Genomic DNA, 18,113 nt, shown 5'->3' with positions numbered 1-18,113 from the left:
AACCCGAGGTGGGCTGGCGCAGAGACCTGCCGACAGGACCTTTGCACGCAGTGTCATCCCAGGCGACAGGGGGAGAGGGGGTCTTGGGTGATTTGGGGGTAGATCCAGGTTTCGAACACACCTCCCACGAAATGGAAGCAGAGGAGATCGCCGTCGACGAGACCATGGAGGACTTCCCGGACTTATCCCGCTGGCTGCACGCCACGGGGGACGAACTGTATCCTGCACTCACCCCCACAACACTGGAGCACCCAGAACAAGCACCTGAAGAGGGGGAGGGGGGCTTCGAGGGGGGGATGGATGTCAGGGGCTCAGGAGCAGAGGTACAGGAGAGGGAGGAGATGGAGAGCGAGGAGGAGGAATCCGAGGGGGGTGTAGGCAGTGACAGTGGTCAGAGGGATTCCACGAGCCTCTCCAGCGAATCGGAAGATTCACAGAGGGGAGCGCCGATGGCCAGGGCGAGGGAGGTGCCAAGGGGGAAACCCCAGAAGGAAGGGGCCAGCGGGGACTCCCTGAGCAGCAGTTGGAAATCAGGACCAGCTTCCCCACCAGAGCGCAGTAGGGGGGAGGAGTCCCAGGAATCGGGACCAGTGTTCTCACTACCAGCGAGAGGAGATGAGTCAGGATTGACCACGCCTCCATCGGAGAGCGGGGAAACGGTCAGGAGGAAGGTTACCGGCTGGGCGCGCGCGGCAAGTTCAAATGTACAGGCGAGCGGCACAGCAGGTAGCCTGGATAGGGAGCCAGGTCCTAAAGCCCGCCGGAAGGAGGGGCAAGACTCAGGGGGGTCAGCATCAGAAGAGTCCAGAAAGGAGGAAACCCCAGGGGGCAGAAGGACCCAGAGGAGGAAAGAACAACGGAAGAGGTGGAGTAGGGCTAGGATCTTAAACTGGTGCGGAAGGGGTGGTGATTCAGAGGGGACTTCGCCGATCTAAGGTCAAGACGTAGGGCTGCACGCTCTGGCGTTGGAATGGAAACTAAACTTCAATAAAGACTTTTGTACATTACATCAACCTGGCGTTGGTCCTCTGTGAGCTGGGACCTAGAGGCAGCTCTGACAGTAGTGTTCAGGGAAAATTAATGGGCTACCAGCAGGGGGCGTACAGAATTTACATACCAGCAACTGGCAAATTTCATATTACCAGAAGCATGATACAAACTGTAAATTGGAATGGCGTTGCTGTTTTCCAAGATACTAACGGTATAAATGACACTGAGGAAGAAGAGGAAGCAGCAGCAGCAGCAGCAGCAGGAAATGGTGCTTCTGAATTAATGGAACAAGACAAAAAGCCTGTTGAATCTGATAATTTGTTTGATGATTTAAAATCACAGGCACCCGAGGGGAGGTTAGATTCTCTTGAGTTTTCTGACTGTGAGCTTAGCCTACAGGCACCTCTTCAGTCTGACAATGATGATTTACAACCTGAAACTAGTAGTTCAATTAGTCCCATTAAGTCTGAGGAGTCTGACTCTCCTTCCTGACTGAGACATTCAGATAGAAAAAGACAGAAGCCACAACGTTTTGCAGATGAACATTTAAATACTGTGTATGCCAATAAGGCGGTTTTTGAGCCAAAAAGCTACAATGATGTTCAGAATTTACCTAAGCACCAAGCTGTAAATTGGTATAAAGCTATGAACTCTGAGATAGCTTCTTTAAAAGAGCATAACACCTGGTCTCTTGTACCACAAACCCCAGATATGAGACTTATTGAAACAAAATGGGTTTAAGAAAATGCAAATGGGAAGGAAACGCCTATGGTGTGTGGTTTCACCTTTACAGGTGAAGATAAGCCATTTCCTAACAAAACTTTGTATCGTTCTGCTATAGGCAAGCTAAATTTCATTCAAAGAATCTCAAGACCAGATATAACTATTGGAATAATTAGGCTTAATTGGTTTACGACCCCAATTAAGCTGTTTACAGCGGTCCGGCGCGCTTCCTCTCAGCTGCGGCAATTCTCTCCGTCTCTTCACGCCTTGCAGAGTAAAACACAGCGGCAAAACTGTCGCTTAGCTTCAGACAAACACACAAAGTATTTGTTTGTCATTAACAGTTCTTCATTGCGACATTTCTCAGAAATACACTCCCGGACTTCTCGCAGCCATGACAAACTGCGTCCTTTTCCCTCAAAGACAGAGAGGAACAGAGAAAATCTCCTCCCACCTTCGAATCCTGACGTCAGAATGTTGAGGCATCATGGGAACAACTTAACCTGTTAAGTTCTGAACTCTAACAATAACTTATGCCTTTCACTTTCTGGCAAAATTTGTGGAAAAGCCCACTACGCAATGTTTCTCTGCTCTTAAGAGAGTGGTAATGTACCTTAAACATACCAAACATTATAGGTTGCAGTTTACATCATGTATTGACAAAGGTTTTGAAATTTTCTGTGATGCATCTCATGCAGTGGAACAAAATAATCGCAGGGATGTGTCTGGTATGGTGTTTTGTTATAACGGTTGTCCATTTGAATAGAAGTCCCAGACACAAACCATTATTTGTCTCTCCACAACAGAGAGTGAATTATGTGCATGCGTTCAGGCCACTCGTGATGTGGAATGGTATCTGCAAGTATTTGCAGACCTACAGATGAAAGTAACACTACCAGTAAGAGTTTACCTTGATTCCCAGAGCGGACTCGCTATCCTGTGTTGAGAGACCAATACGCAGCGCACTAGCGTCTTAAAGTTACGTTTACAGTTTGTAAAGAAACTAATTGCTGACGAAATGATTGTATTTCAATATGTTCCAGGTGACAATCAAATTGCAGACATTTTTACAAAAGCACTTCCAAAGGTTACTCATGAAAGACATGTACAAAATATGCTTTATGTTTTTGTTCCACAATGATGAACCGCAGGGGAAATGTTGAATGGTTTCTTTAAATGTAAAGGTTCATTATTGTTCCACCAGTTGTGTATGTCTTTAAGGGGCCAGAGCAAAATAACAAGACCCAGCTTTACAGCTGTGAAACACAGCAGGTGCTGCTGAGTTGTGTTGATTAAGCTGTGTCAGCATTTGGGTGTAGTATATAAGGAGCAGCACCTAGCTCCTCTCCCATTACCCTGGGGGATGGGTTGGTGGTTGGGTCTGGTTTGTTGTTGGTGTATTTAGTGTATAAGGAGTTTTTGTGTTTCTTTGGTTATTTCTGAGTCCTGGTCTCCCCAGCAAGCTCTCTGCAGTGCTACTATACTGCAAATAGCTAACACTGGCACCTCTCAGGTGGGCGCTATTGCCATTATAAGAGAATGAGGGAGGTGAGTTCATGGTGAGTCCTGGCACCTCTTTTTCTAGAAAAATAGCACTGGCTGGCACCTTCCCCTGGGATGGCCATGCCATACAGCTTTCATCTAGTTTACATGTGAACTTTCCAATGCAATATGATTTGAAATTGCAGCATTAAGCCTTGGTCACTCACATCAAAGTCCAAATGCTCGGAGACATATTTCATGAGTACGTTGGTGGTCTTGACTGCTCTTTGCCTCTCACTGATTTTTGTGGAGTCAATCCAGCCATTTGTGTGCTGCGAGAGAGAAATCATCGTCATCACATGGAAGGACAACCCTTAATCCAGGTTTGCAAATTCACAAAGCTTCATAGAGGGGACAAATTGCAAAAGGGGGTTGTTTTGTAAAGGAGAAAGTTTGCTGCAATTTGTTTATTATTATTATTATTATTATTATTATTAATAATAATAATAATAATAATAATAATACCCCACCTTTTTCCCAGACAGGGACTCGAGGCAGCTTACAAACAAAACAAGAACTAAAGACACAGAAAAAAGAAGCCATTAAAAAAAAGCATTAGTAGAATTAGATATTAATTGGCTCTTGGGTTGCTTTTGTTTTATTATGCATTTTCTGTTCTGATTTTGTATTTTTATGTTGTGAACCGCCCTGCAATCTGTCATTTGTGTGTTTGTGTGTGTGATAATTACAACAATACAACATACACCTCACCACAGCCATAGCAATGGAATGCAGGAAGCATCCTTCGACCAAGCCCAGCCATTGATCCACAGGTAATGAGGACTGGCAGTTGGCCCTTTGGCCTTTCAGGCAGAGAGCCTTTTCCCAGCCCCACCTGGAGATGCTGAGGACTGAACCGGGGACCTTGGGCATGCAAGACAGATGCTCTCCCCCAAGCCACGGCCCTTCCCCATACGCCATCAGCAGAGGACATATCTTGTGTGCCTTGCACAAGCATTGCTAGCAGAACAGAGGCCCACTTGACCATCAGCACCCACAACCAGCGAGTTGGCCCCAGATGCCCCCCGTGCAATCATTTCAAGAGGGTCTGTCCTCCGGCATGGGAGCTGCTGCTTCCCCCTGCTCTGACACCTTGGGGGCTCCCTTACCACTAATATCTCCTGCAGCGTCTCCAGAGAGGGGGCCTCCGACAGCAAGCTAGTGAGCATGTTGAGCCAGATGTAGATGGTCTCTTGAAAGCAGTCCTGGAAGGAGAGAAGCAAAAGCACTTAGAAGCTGAAGACCCCCATGGAAATCCCACATGCTCTGGAGCCTTCTAGTCCAAATTCGTAACAAAGCTTATGCAGGGGTTCAAGCAAGGCACACAAAGAGTCATAAACAGCAAACGTTTCTTGATATATGTAAGGTTACAGGTCATGCGATATAAAGATACAGGACTCCACACTGGGCTCAACTTCCTTGGAGTGTTCCAAGGCAGAGGGCCTTCTTGGTGGTGGGGCCCACCCCGTGGAACACCCTCCTATCAGACGTCAGAGAGATACATCATTATACTTCCGTCTGAAGACATCTGAAGGCAGCCCTGCATAGGGAAGTTTTAAATATTTGATTTCTGGCTGTGTTTTAATTTGTTGGAAGCCGCCCAGAGTGGCTAGAGTAACCCAGTCAGATGGGCAGCATATAAACAAACAAGCAAACAAATAAAATTAAATGCAATGTAGGAGGGAGGCATGAGAGTCACAAAATGCAGGCATGCAGGAATCATTTGTGGATGCATTTTAGCCAAAGGTGAAATGCAATAAATATGGAAACATGATTAAAATCAAAAATATACACCCCAAGTCTCTGGCTGTTACATCATTGTGATGGGTCAAATGTCTCGGGCAGCATTCTTTGCAGCTTACACGGCTCAGACTCTTTGCCCTCAAATCCTTTAACCTGGCAACCCCATTTTCCTCCAGAAGCAGAAGGTCCAGTCACCTGGCTCTGTGTTGCTGGCACAGAGCTCCCGGCTTTGACCTTCGTAACCTGCAATGATGGCAATTGGAAGACCTTCCTTATGGTTTTCTGTAGCAGCTGTGACCGGAGCAGGGGGTCCATGCGTGGTCTCAAGGCACTGAAAAGAGAAAGAAGGGGAGAGGAAAGGATCAGCACCCAGCAGTCCATAAACCTGGTGAAGAAATATGTACTGTGTCTGGCCGTACTTACGTCATGCGAATGATCGCTTCCATCGCTTGGTGTAATATGGTGAGCGATCCCATCGGCTCCTCTTTGATTACCTCCTGTGGTGGGGAAGCACACAGCATGTCAGGGAACTGGAGGCGCCATCCCTGCCACCACCACACCAAGCCCTCAGTTGTGCTCTCTATCCAGCCCACTTGACAACTTCTTTGCAATTGGCAAGTGGGTCCTCCTAGAGGAGAAGAGTGGGCTTCCTGGATCTGGGAATAAGAAGGACACTGACAAACTGGAACGTGTCCAGAGGAGGGCAACCAAAATGGTCAAAGGCCTGGAAACGATGCCTTATGAGGAACGGCTAAGGGAGCTGGGCATGTTTAGCCTGGAGAAGAGGAGGTTAAGGGGTGATATGATAGCCATGGTCAAATATATAAAAGGATGTCACATAGAGGAGGGAGAAAGGTTGTTTTCTGCTGCTCCAGAGAAGCGGACACGGAGCAATGGATCCAAACTACAATAAAGAAGATTCCACCTAAACATTAGGAAGAACTTCCTGACAGTAAGAGCTGTTTGACAGTGGAATTTGCTGCCAAGGAGTGTGGTGGAGTCTCCTTCTTTGGAGGTCTTTAAGCAGAGGCTTGACAACCATATGTCAGGAGTGCTCTGATGGTGTTCCTGCTTGGCAGGGGGTTGGACTCGATGGCCCTTGTGGTCTCTTCCAACTCTATGATTCTATGATTCCCTTTTTCTAACATAGCAATCATGGCTGGGAGCCATCGACAACCCTCTCCTCCTGGGAGAACCTAGCCTCTTTTACTTAGGCGCTGGTGACATCCTGCTGAGGTTGCCACAATGTAGGGCTGCCTTTCAAGAGGGTTTGGAAACTTGAGCTGGAGCAGAACGTGGTTTGGGGCCAGATGGTCAGAACATGCAACCCAGAGCTAGACCTACACAGCTATTTTTAAGAAAAAACGCTCTGAAAATAAACCCCAGGAGATTCCCCCTCTTTTTTTCTTTTTCTTTTTACTCACTATGATGCAGAAGGTGAGCTCGTCTTTGTGGGGGAAGGTGACATATCCCACATTTGATTGCACAAGCGCCTTGGTTGTTAGAGTTGCTGCCTTCATAAAGCTCTTCTTCAAAGCCTCGTTCTGAAAGGAGAAGGGATTTTATAAAACTGAGTTTGAATCAAAATCACAAGGAAACATAAAGCCACACTGACCCTAACCCTAATTCTAATCCTTGTCCTAACACTAACCCAATCCAAAAATTAACCCTAACCCAGAAATGGTCTTGTTAGATAGTTAAATTCGTGGTAAATTGCTGTTTTAGGGTTTCTTTAAAAAAAAGTCTGGAAAGAATTAATCCATTTTGCATTACTTTCTATGGGAAAGCGTGCCTTGGTTTGGAACGCTTTGGTTTCAGAATGGATTAAGTTTGAGAACCAAGGTACCCCTGTAATGCCCCATCTGGTCCTAAGGGTGGAGTCAGTATACACCCCAGTCTACAACCCTTCGGTGGATGAAGCCAGAGACCCTGCCCTAGGGCACAGTCTGAAGGCATGTGGTGCAAGAACCTTGACGGAGCTCAGGAGCTCTGCTCATGCCTGGATGGTGACCACAGGGGAAATGGAGTCGTATGACAGGAGAAAGGCAGGATATACCATATTTTTTCATGTATAAGACACCCCCTATTTTGGGGGACTCCAAATTAAGAAAATGGGGGAAGGATTGCCCAGAGTTGCTGAGCTTTTGGGGGGGGAGGATTACCCACAGTTGTTCAGCTATTTGGGGGAGGGGATTCCAAAAATTGCTCACCCGCTGGACCTATGCTGCCACTCACACACGTCGCAAACCTACCTATTGTCTGTCCCTCGCCGGCAGAAACCGCCAATCGCCTTCCCAATTTCCGCAGCGACAGCCAGTCAACACCACCCCTTGCCGCAGCCACCCATAACACGCACAATAGCCGCTGACTATCTCCGGCTTGCAGCGGCAACCAATCCCACGTCCCCCCTATGCACTATCTGTGTATAAGATGGCCCTCATTTTTAAACATCATTTTTTAATAATAATAAAAAACACCTCGTCTTATACACGGAAAAGTATGGTATAGCTGAGAGAACAAACAACAGGAGTCCGTGTGATAATCAGAGCCATACCTTCCTGCTGTTCTGGAATTGGAAGAGGAGCTCCTCTGTGATAAGGTCTATGAAAAAGGGGAGATCATCCTGTCGTGCCCCGAATGCCATTTGCCCGCAGCAAAGGATGACGGTGATACTGGCATTTGTCTTGCTAGTATTCTGGAGGGAAAGGATGGGGAAAGTGAGTTTGGGAACCTTAAGTGCAATTGGAGACAAATCACCATTTAGTTGGGACCTTTTAGCAGCTGGGAAAATATTAGTAGTCAGTAAGTTGTTGTGCGGGATGCGGGTGGCGCTGTGGGTAAAAGCCTCAGCGCCTAGGGCTTGCCGATCGAAAGGTCGGCGGTTCGAATCCCCGCGGCGGGGTGCGCTCCCGTTGCTCGGTCCCAGCGCCTGCCAACCTAGCAGTTCGAAAGCACCCCCGGGTGCAAGTAGATAAATAGGGACCGCTTACTAGCGGGAAGGTAAACGGCGTTTCCGTGTGCAGCTCTGGCTCGCCAGAGCAGCGATGTCACGCTGGCCACGTGACCCGGAAGTGTCTCCGGACAGCGCTGGCCCCTGGCCTCTTAAGTGAGATGGGCGCACAACCCCAGAGTCTGTCAAGACTGGCCCGTACGGGCAGGGGTACCTTTACCTTTACCTTTTAAGTTGTTGTGCGATGTGACAAGGCTCCACAGAAAAGTGCTAATTAATAAAAGACTAGGCCAAGAATTTATCTCTTCGGACAAAGTGAAGAAAAGAGGTGTGGTGATATATGCAAAGGAGAGCCTGTCACCGAAATTCTTATTTAAAGATGAACATGGCAGAATTTTGGCGATTGAAATTCAGACACAAGGAGAAAAAATTCTGATATTAGGAATATACGCCCCAAATGAAGGAAAATCGGAATTTTTCAGGAAGCTGCATGAGATTATGCTGGATTACTTAGACTATAACAACATCATCATGATGGGTGACATGAATGGGGTTGTGTCTGTAAATATGGATAAGTCGCAAAGTGCTAACATAACGAAAGATGGCAGACTACCTAAAACTTTTTTTGAAATGACTGACAATGTGGACTTAATTGACATATGGAGGGTTAAGAACCCCCTAGGAAAAGAAGGGACTTTCTTTTCTGAAGCTCATCTGACATGGACACGAATCGACCAAATATGGATAACTAGAGGGCTGGCACCCAAGACTAGAAAGGTGGAAATCTGCCCAAAAACCTGCTCCGACCATAATGCTTTGAAAATGGAATTGAGACTAAATACAACCGGATCCTTCAGATGGAAAATGAATGACACCTTATTAAGGGACGAGAAGATTGTTAAGAAGGCCCAAAAAACTTTAAAGGACTATTTTGAGATAAATTTAAATACCACTGTGGAAAAAAGAATAATCTGGGACGCAAGTAAAGCAGTCATGAGAGGGTTTCTAATACAACAAAATACGATCAAGAAAAAATTCTGGAATGAAAAGAAGGAGAAGATATTGGAAAAAATAAGAGATGGAGAGAAAAAACTAAGATCCAGGCCAAAGTCGAAGGAGGTGCTGAGAGAAGTGAAATTTTTCCAAGCACAATATTTGAAACTGATAAATCAAGAGGTGGAATGGAAAATTAAACAAATGAAACAAAGATCCTTTGAATCAGCAAATAAGTGTGGGAAACTGCTAGCATGGCAGTTGAAAAAGAGACAAAAACTTAATACTGTTACAAATCTAGAGATTGAAGGGAGAATGGTTCAGAAACCCGAGGAAATTAGAAAGTGCTTCCAGAGATATTTCAAAGAACTCTATTCACAAGGGCCACAGAAAGATTCGGAGGTGGACCAATTTCTTAAAACCAACGGATTACAGAAAATACCTCAGGAAATGAGAACAACCCTGAATAGTAATATTACACAGCAAGAAATTGAAAGCGCCATTCAGAACCTCCAATTAGGCAAATCTCCAGGCCCCGACGGACTTACCTCCAAATACTATAAGGTTTTGAAAGACTATTTGATACAACCTTTGTTGGAGGTTTGTAACCAGATTATGGAGGGGAGGAAGGCACCGGAAACGTGGAAAGAAGCCTTCATCACATTGATACCCAAAACTAGAAACTGAAAAGACTCAGCTGAAGAACTACCGCCCCATCTCACTCCTAAATGTGGATTACAAAATTTTTGCAGACATTTTGGCAAGTAGGTTTAAAAAAGTGCTTAATGAAGTGATCCATAAAGACCAGGCTGGCTTTCTCCCTGGTAGGCATTTGTTTGGCAACACAAGAAACATTATCGACATTTTGGAACTTTTACAAACAAAACTAAACACTAGAGCGGTGTTAATTTTTATTGATGCGGAGAAAGCCTTTGACAATATTTCCTGGATGTTTATGAAGAAAAACTTGGAAGGGATGGGAGTGGGGCGGGGGTTTGAAAATGGAATAGAAGCAATATATTCAGAACAAAAAGCGAAATTGATAGTAAACAATGTGGTGACAGAGGAGTTTAAAATTGAAAAAGGGACACGGCAGGGGTGCCCCCTATCCCCCCTATTGTTTATTTCAGTTCTGGAGGTGCTATTGAACATGATTAGAAAGGACCGGTTGGTACAGGGAATTGAGGTTGGAGTGAAACAATATAAATTGAAAGCATTTGCAGATGACCTGGTATTAACATTGCAGGAGCCTGTCTCTAGTACTAAAAGAGTGTTAGAATTAATTTCGGACTTTGGTCGTGTGGCGGGATTTAAGCTGAACAAGCAAAAAACTAAGGTTATAGCAAAAAATTTGACAAGTACAGAAACAGATGAGTTTGTGAAAGAAACAGAATTAAATGTGGTTAAAAAAGTAAAATACCTAGGGGTGTATCTGACCTCCAAAAATTTGAATCTGTTTAAGGACAACTACGAGAAATGTTGGTTAGAAATCAAAAGAGATTTGGAAACATGGTCAAGATTGAAACTTTCCTTGTTGGGCCGAATAGCAGCTATAAAGATGAATGTATTGCCAAAAATGCTATTTTTGTTTCAGACCCTACAGGTCGTGGACAAGGTGGAATGCTTTGGAAAGTGGCAGAGGGATATTTCTAAGTTTGTTTGGCAGGGCAAAAAGCCCCGAATAAAGTTTAAGATACTAACTGATGCGAAAGAAAGAGGGGGATTTGCCCTGCCAGACTTGAGGTTATATTACGAAGCTGCAGCCTTCTGCTGGTTGAAAGATTGGATTGTACTGGAAAACACTGATGTCCTAGATCTGGAAGGGTTTGATAATGCTTTTGGGTGGCATGCATATTTGTGGTATGACAAGGTTAAAGTGCACAAATTGTTTAAAAACCACATTGTCAGGAGAGCAATTTTAATGGTCTGGACAAAATATAAAGACTTATTGGAGAGTAAGACTCCGAGGTGGCTCTCACCGGTGGAGGCCAAGGCACGTAAGAGACCTAATATGGAAGCCAATTGGCCTAAATATGGGGAAATTGTTGAAAAGATTGGAGACAATTGGAGGTTGCAGAGCTTGGAAAAACTAAAAAACAAGGTGCGAGATTGGTTGCATTATGCACAAATTCAAGAGGTCTTTAAAGTAGATAAGAAGGTTGGATTCCAGGTGGGAAAATCGAAACTAGAGACAGAATTGTTAGAACCAAAAAGTAAACTACTTTCGAGAATGTATAACCTGCTGCTTAAATGGAATACTCAGGATGAGACAGTCAAATCCGCCATGATAAAGTGGGCGCAGGATTTGGGGCATAACATTATGTTTGAAGACTGGGAAAGGTTATGGAACACCGGAATGAAATTTACGGCATGTAGTGCCTTGAAGGAAAACATTATGAAAATGATATACCGGTGGTACATGACCCCAGTCAAGCTTGCTAAGATATATCACCTGTCTGATAATAAATGCTGGAAATGTAAAGAGGCGGAAGGGACATTCTTTCACCTCTGGTGGACCTGCCCGAAAGTGAAGGCCTTCTGGGAAATGATTCATAATGAACTAAAAAAGGTACTGAGATTTACCTTACCTAAGAAACCAGAGGCCTTCCTTCTGGGCATGGTGGACCGGAGAGTGTTTAAGAAGGACAGAACTTTTTTTATGTATGCTACTACAGCAGCAAGGATTCTGACTGCAAAATATTGGAAGACACAAGATTTACCCACACTGGAGGAATGGCATACGCAGTTGATGGACTATATGGAACTGGCCGAAATGACTGGCAGAATCCGAGACTTGGGAGAAGAAACATTCGAGGAGGATTGGAGAAAATTTAAAGACTATTTGGAAAAACATTATAAGTTGTATGAATGTTAAAAAACGTACCTTTTAGGAAATTCTAGCTTCAGTAATGTTAAATTAAAGAAATGGAAATTAAGGTACAAGGAGTCAGAGATAGAATAATGAAACAACTTTATTGTGTTAAAATGAAAATGTACATGATTTGGGTTATAATACATTTGAAATTGGGTAACATGATAAAAAGGAAGATACAATAAGTATTGAAATAAGTTAACAAATTGCAGACGTTATGCATTACAGAGAATGCAGGGTTGGGAGGACGTGGGGAAGTCCAACAGATTTGGAAAAAAGAGTAAGAAAAATTTGTAACCTTTCTTTTTTACTTTTATAATACGTTCTTTATTCTTTTTTCTGTATTTTATAAAACTAATAAAAAATATTATTAAAAAAAAAGTAAGTTGTTGTGCGAAAGGTGGAGGGCACAAGGAGAAGGGGACAAGCTCTCTAAGCTACCAGCATGAGTTTGACCAAGCTGCGGGAGGCAGTGGAAGACAGGAGTGCCTGGCGTGCTCTGGTCCAGGGGGTCACGAAGAGTCAGACACGACTAAACAACTAAGCAACAACAACAAGTTGTTGTGCAGACTTACAAATTTTGTATTTTTTTTTCCTCCAGGAAACTCAAACTGCTGGCAAGCCAGGGCTCCCCCACCCTATATATGTGCATCAGGTTCTTCCTGCCTAAATGTAGAGCCTAACATTTGACTCTATTGAATTTCATTTTGTTAGTTTGGGGCCAGTTCTCCAATCTGTTAAGGTTATCTTGAATCCTGTTTCTGTCTTCTGTGGCATTGGCTACCCTTCCCAGTTTGGTGTCATCTGCAAATTTGATGAGCATCCCCTCAATTCCTTCATCCAAGTCATTTATTTTAAAAAAATGTGGAACAACAACGGGTCCAGGACAGAACCCTGTGACACCCCACTGGTCACTTTTTCCCCAGGATGACGAGGAACCATGAAGGTGTTCTCTTTGGGTTCGGTCAGTCAACCAGGGAGAAAGTGCAGGACAGTGTAGGGTAGACTGACCACTGGTGCTCTATTCCATGGGAGCTGCTTTTTTAAAATTAAAATGAACCGGGGGGATCTGCTCATCTTCTCCATAGTGAGGGTTGGGAAATTTCCTTGGTCATTTCCCAACTCACAGCAAAAATCCAGGGGTACCACACTCCTGGGTTTCATTTCTCTTGGATGGCAGAGCACAAGAGAGTTCAGGGCTGCGTTCAGATGTAACAATAAACCAGAGGGCATCAACATAGGTTGGCCTCTAGCTCCCATCAACCTCAGCCAGCATGGCCAGTGGTCAGGAGGGATGGGAGTTGCAGTCTGTAGCATCTGAAGGGCCCTGTCAGGACTGCCTCTAGGTCCCAGCTCACAGAGGACCAACGCCCGGTTGATGTAATGTACAAAAGTCTTTATTGAAGTTTAGTTTCCATTCCAAACCCCAGAGCGCGCAGCCCTACGTCTTGACTCTAGATCGGCGAAGTCCCCTCTGAGTCACTATCCCTTCCGCACCAGTTCAAGATCCTAGCCCGGCTCCACCTCCTGCGCTGTTCCTTCCTCCTCTGGGTCCTTCTGCCCCCTGGGGTTTCCTCCTTCCTGGACTCTTCTGATGCTGACTCCCCTGAGTCCTGCCCTTCCTTCCGGCGGGCTTTAGGACCTGGCTCCCTATCCGGGCTCCCTGCTGTGCCGCTCGCCTGTACATTTGAACTTGGCGCGCGCGCCCAGCCAGTAACCTTCCTCCTGACCGTTTCCCCGCTCTCCGATGTGGGCGTGGTCAAACCTGATTCATCTCTTCTCGCTGGTGGTGAGAACACTGGTCCCGATTCCTGGGACTCCCCCTCCCTACTGCGCTCTGGTGGGGAAGCTGGTCCTGATTTCCAACTGCTGCTCAGGGAGTCCCCGCTGGCCCCTTGCTCCTGGGGTTTTCCCCCTGGAGCCCCCCTTGGCCTGGCCATCGGCGCTCCCTTCTGTGAATCTTCCGATTCGCTGGAGAGGCTCGTGGAATGACTCTGCCCACTGTCACTGCCTCCACCCCACTCGGATTCCTCCTCCTCACTCTCCATTTGCTCCCCCTCCTGTGTCTCTGCTCCTGAACCCCTGACAGGCCCCATTTTGGTTACCTCTGTGATAAACTATGGTTTATTATTGTGTGAATGAGCCTTGGACTCATTGGCTCCTGCTCCCTTCTCCTCTAGCACAGTTGCAAAACGGAGACCAGAAGCTTGAGGGAAGTTAACTGAAAGTGGGGAGAAGGTTCTGATCTCCTTCCAGCTGGGTTGGAGAATTGGAGAGTCGGGGGCACATGACCCCAAGGCCCCCTCAGGTTATGGAACTGTTAGATCCGCACGCAGTTACTATGCCTTTGTAATAATTTGCTTAATTGACAAATACATGGAGGTGAACACAGAAAGTGACACTCAACTATGCTTTGTTTCAAGTAGACCTGTCGAAATGAATGGGCCTAACTTAGTCATCTTCATTAAATTCAATGGGTCTACTCTAGAACATAGTTGAATGGGGCCAGCAGGCACTCCCGTAAGCAGAAGAACCCTTGCACGAGAGCAACTTGGGCAGCTGCCCTGCCCCGGGATGCAGCTGAAACCTCTCCCCTCTTTCTCTCTGCCTCTCCCAGCCTGCCGCCTGCCTTCTCTCTTGGGTTCTGCTCCCTCCCCTCAGTTGGAGAGGTGTCCCCTCTTCCAAACTCTAAGAGGTTCTTCATTCAAAGTTTTCTGGCAGCAGAACACTCTCCCTTGGGAGGTTGTGGACTCTCCTTCGTTGGAGGTTGGATGGCCATCTCTCGGGGATGCTTGAGCTGAGATTCCTGCATCGGAGGGGGTTGGACTAGATGACCCTTGGGGGTCCCCCATTAGCTTCCACTATTGAAGAAATGCCAACCAACCACCTGACAACCAACCTAAAAACAGGGGTCAGTGTACTTTGGGGGATGACCAATGGTTTCTAACGAATCCGTTTGACTGACTGACTGAGCCACGGGATCAGATCAGATCTAGGATCTGAAGCCACAGAGACAGGACTGCTGGAGCCCACTTCAGAAGGATGACTGAGACATACCCACAGAGGAAGCTGTCTGGCTTCCATACTGAGAGGATGAGCAGATCCAATTGCCTTTTTGGAATGGTAAGGATCCCATCCCTTGAAAAAGAGCATATTTGGAAATGGGGCAGGATTCGTTCTTTTCCAACACAGCTCTGTTTTACTAGATCAGAGGAACCCAGAGGCTGCTTCACGTGCTTTGGTGTGGATGTAAATAGCCGCTAAGGATCCAATTTGCCAGGACCTTTGTCTAACCATTGGCCATGCTGTCAGGGGCTGGTGGGAGTTCCAATTCAAAACACACGGATGGGGAAGGGGCACCAGGCTGGGGATGGCTGACTACACTCTTGCTGCGCTCCTTCCTCACTTCACATCCTTACCTCAGACGTCTCAGTCGTCCTTGCAATGGCTGCGCGGCCAAAATCCCGCACTGCCATCAGCGCCTGGGAAATATGGGTGCTTGAAGCCACACCGATAGCCTCAGAAATTCCCTAGGGAGAATGAGGCACGTGAAACATGTCGTTTTCTTGATTGGAATTAGTGATAATAATAAATTTTATTTATATCCCACCCTCCCCAGCCAAAGCCGGGCTTAGGGCAGCTAACAACAATAAAATAGTACAACATTCTAAAAACATTTCATTATAAAAATTAATTAAAATCAATTAAAATGAAATTGATGGCAACCATTAAGCTAAGCTGATCATGAGGGATGGAGGATAAACGTGATTCTGTAAGCAGATTGCTGCAAAATGTGGGGAACCAAATTTAAGAATGGAGAAATGAGACACTTAGAGAACCAATTTGAACAGATCCTTTCATCCCGGATAATAATAGGGGTGGTTTGAAGAACGATATTTCTGTGGATTCTGATGTGAACTGACCAGACCACACCTCCCAGACTCATGTGCAGCTTGCAACGCAAGGATGCCTTGCATTCTGACATTTTGTATACAGTTCTTGGCTTCCTTAAACACCCAACCACATTAAAATGCATCATTTATTCCCTGGAAGTATTTGTAATCCACCCCTCACCCAAAGGCGCCAGAGCAGGAATATGCACCATCTAAGCCAGGGTGCTCCAATTTCTCATACCAAGTGGGCCACAAGAATAGTTCAGCACAGAACCTGTGGGCCACACACTGACTTGTCGTGTGGGAGAGGGGAGCAAGCCCAAAATTTGACACACACACCCCGGCCCGCATGCTGCCTTCCCAAAGGTAGGCAGGTGAGGCGCTGGGTTTTGGGAAGAAGGCACGAGGCTCTGGTGGGACCTAGCGCCTTCCCACCTTCTTGCCAAAGGTGGGAAATAGCTAACTGAGGACTCTAGGACCCTGACAGATCACACCTGCCTCCTTCCCCAAGCCCAGCACCTCCTTACCCAGCTTTGGGAAGGCGGTGCAAGGCCTACAGGTGTGTAGGGGTGCCTCCAAGGTTGCTGAGGGCTGCCAAGAAAGGCATTGAGGGCCACTTGCTGGCTGCTCTGATCTAACCCAAAACTAAACAAATCTGCCCAGATATCTGAATGCTGAAAAGCGGTTCCTCCTGTAAGGGGCTTTGAGGGGATGACTGGGTGGGCACGAAATCCTTGGAGGAAGGAAGGTCACGAGCAGAGACCAATCCGGAAATCAGGACAGAGGGTTGGTGGGGTCTGTGGGGTAATGTCAGGGACTGGCTGGATGAATAAGAGTGGGGGACCCTGGATTGTGGTGGTGCGACACTGGGGAGCAGCCTGGGGAGGCGCTTGAAGCAGGAGGGTTCAGAAGGAGGAGGCTCTTCCAGGACACGGCTGGAGGTGGAGAGTCTCCATGTGAGCACAGTCCCAGTCCCGCTGGCTCTCCTCCCCCCTGACATCCCACACATTCACTCACCTCTCTGTCTGCTTCCTCTTCGAGAGGCAACGTCAGGAGTAAGTGCAGGTACTGGTGGACTGTCTCTGTGCTCCTGGAATCCCGCAGCTTGAGTCCATAGTATCTATAGAGGGCGTTCTAAGGGTTGGGGAAGGTTTGGGTGAGTCACAGGGAGGAGACCCCACCAGCTACATCAACTGCTTTTGGAAAACCAAAGAATTTCAATTTTAACGTCTGAAAATGTCGGGTAATACTGAATAATAATAATAGATTGCAAGCACTAGGCAATTGTTTTAATGGTTTGTATGCAATTTTACCCATCTTCTGAATTCCCAAGTCATGTTACAACTCTTTAAAGGTAAAGGTAAAGGGACCCCTGACAATTAAGTCCAGTCGCAAACAACTCTGGGCTTAAAGCTCATCTCGCTTTAAGGCCGAGGGAGCCGGCATTTGTCCGCTTCCGCAGACAGTTTCTCCAGGTCATGTGGCCAGCATGACTAAGCCACTTCTGGCGAAACCAGAGCAGCACACGGAAACGCCGTTTACCTTCCAGCCGGAGCAGTACTGGCTTCGGCTGGGGAGGGTGGGATATAAATAAATTATTATTATTATTATTATTATTATTATTATTATTATTATTATTTACTTGCACTGTGTGCTTTTGAACTGCTTGGTGGGTAGGAGCTGGCACCGAACAACAGGAGCTCACCCTGTTGCAGGGATTCAAACCGCCGACCTTCCGATTGGCAAGCCCAAGCGGCACAGTGGTTTAACCCACAGCGCCACCCGCGTCCCTATTACAACTCTTTAGTACTCCTCATTTGGGGAATTTGAAAGTTGACAAGTTCAGCATGTCCTAATTGCTCTGCCTCCACTGTTGGAGGCAGGAATGCTTCTGAATACCAGTTGCTGGAAACCACAGAAAGGGGAGAGGGCTCTGTGTTTGAATTCTGCTTTCCAGTTTCCCATGGGCATCTGGTTGGCCACTGTGAGATAAGGATGCTGGACTGTGCAGGCTGCTGGTCTAACCCAGCAGCCTCGTCTTTCATTCTCATGACACACTTTTGTCCTGGATATGCTGACCCTAGGCTCTTCCCGCTTTTTAAGAGAACTAATACCTGCACCCACAGCCTCTTACGGGTTTCCCCACTGTCAGAGCTGACACCCACCCTCCCCCCATGACTGAAATTGGGAGAAGGTTTCTCTTTTGTGGCACCCCACAGTAATGTGATTGGCTGTCACTGGTTTAAAAGGGAAGCCTGTCCAATAGTGGTGGAGTGGTGTAGATGAGTGTGGAGTCTTCTTTTGCCTCCAGGAGCAGGTACTCTGTCTGATTATATGAACTGCTTCTGTAGATATTTGTATATATATTTAGCTCACAATAATGAATACTGCACTAAAGAACCTGGGA

General features: G+C 46.4%; 1 protein-coding gene across 6 annotated transcripts in view; it reads right to left on the bottom strand.

The window, feature by feature from the left end:
- The window catches only part of LOC310844791 (maestro heat-like repeat family member 5), a 51,215-nt gene that overhangs the window by 16,802 nt on the left and 16,300 nt on the right, over nucleotides 1–18,113 (bottom strand). For 5 of the 6 annotated variants that reach the window (XM_083739374.1, XM_083739377.1, XM_083739376.1 and 2 more), the window contains exons 6-13: nucleotides 16,724–16,840; nucleotides 15,233–15,343; nucleotides 7,553–7,693; nucleotides 6,423–6,542; nucleotides 5,422–5,495; nucleotides 5,194–5,329; nucleotides 4,365–4,460; nucleotides 3,423–3,527 (exon numbers count right to left, since the gene is read on the bottom strand). In XM_083739374.1, the coding sequence (XP_083595500.1) occupies nucleotides 3,423–3,527; nucleotides 4,365–4,460; nucleotides 5,194–5,329; nucleotides 5,422–5,495; nucleotides 6,423–6,542; nucleotides 7,553–7,693; nucleotides 15,233–15,343; nucleotides 16,724–16,840 (900 nt within the window). The remainder of the gene's footprint in view (nucleotides 1–3,422; nucleotides 3,528–4,364; nucleotides 4,461–5,193; nucleotides 5,330–5,421; nucleotides 5,496–6,422; nucleotides 6,543–7,552; nucleotides 7,694–15,232; nucleotides 15,344–16,723; nucleotides 16,841–18,113) is intronic. The other variant, XM_083739379.1, reaches the window with a different exon arrangement.

The sequence above is a fragment of the Podarcis gaigeae genome (genome assembly GCF_964106915.1).
Source record: "Podarcis gaigeae genome assembly, chromosome: 5".
Classification (NCBI taxonomy): domain Eukaryota; kingdom Metazoa; phylum Chordata; class Lepidosauria; order Squamata; family Lacertidae; genus Podarcis; species Podarcis gaigeae.
The sequence above is the reverse complement of the archived record's forward strand: the minus strand, read 5'-3'. Positions and strand labels throughout refer to the sequence as shown.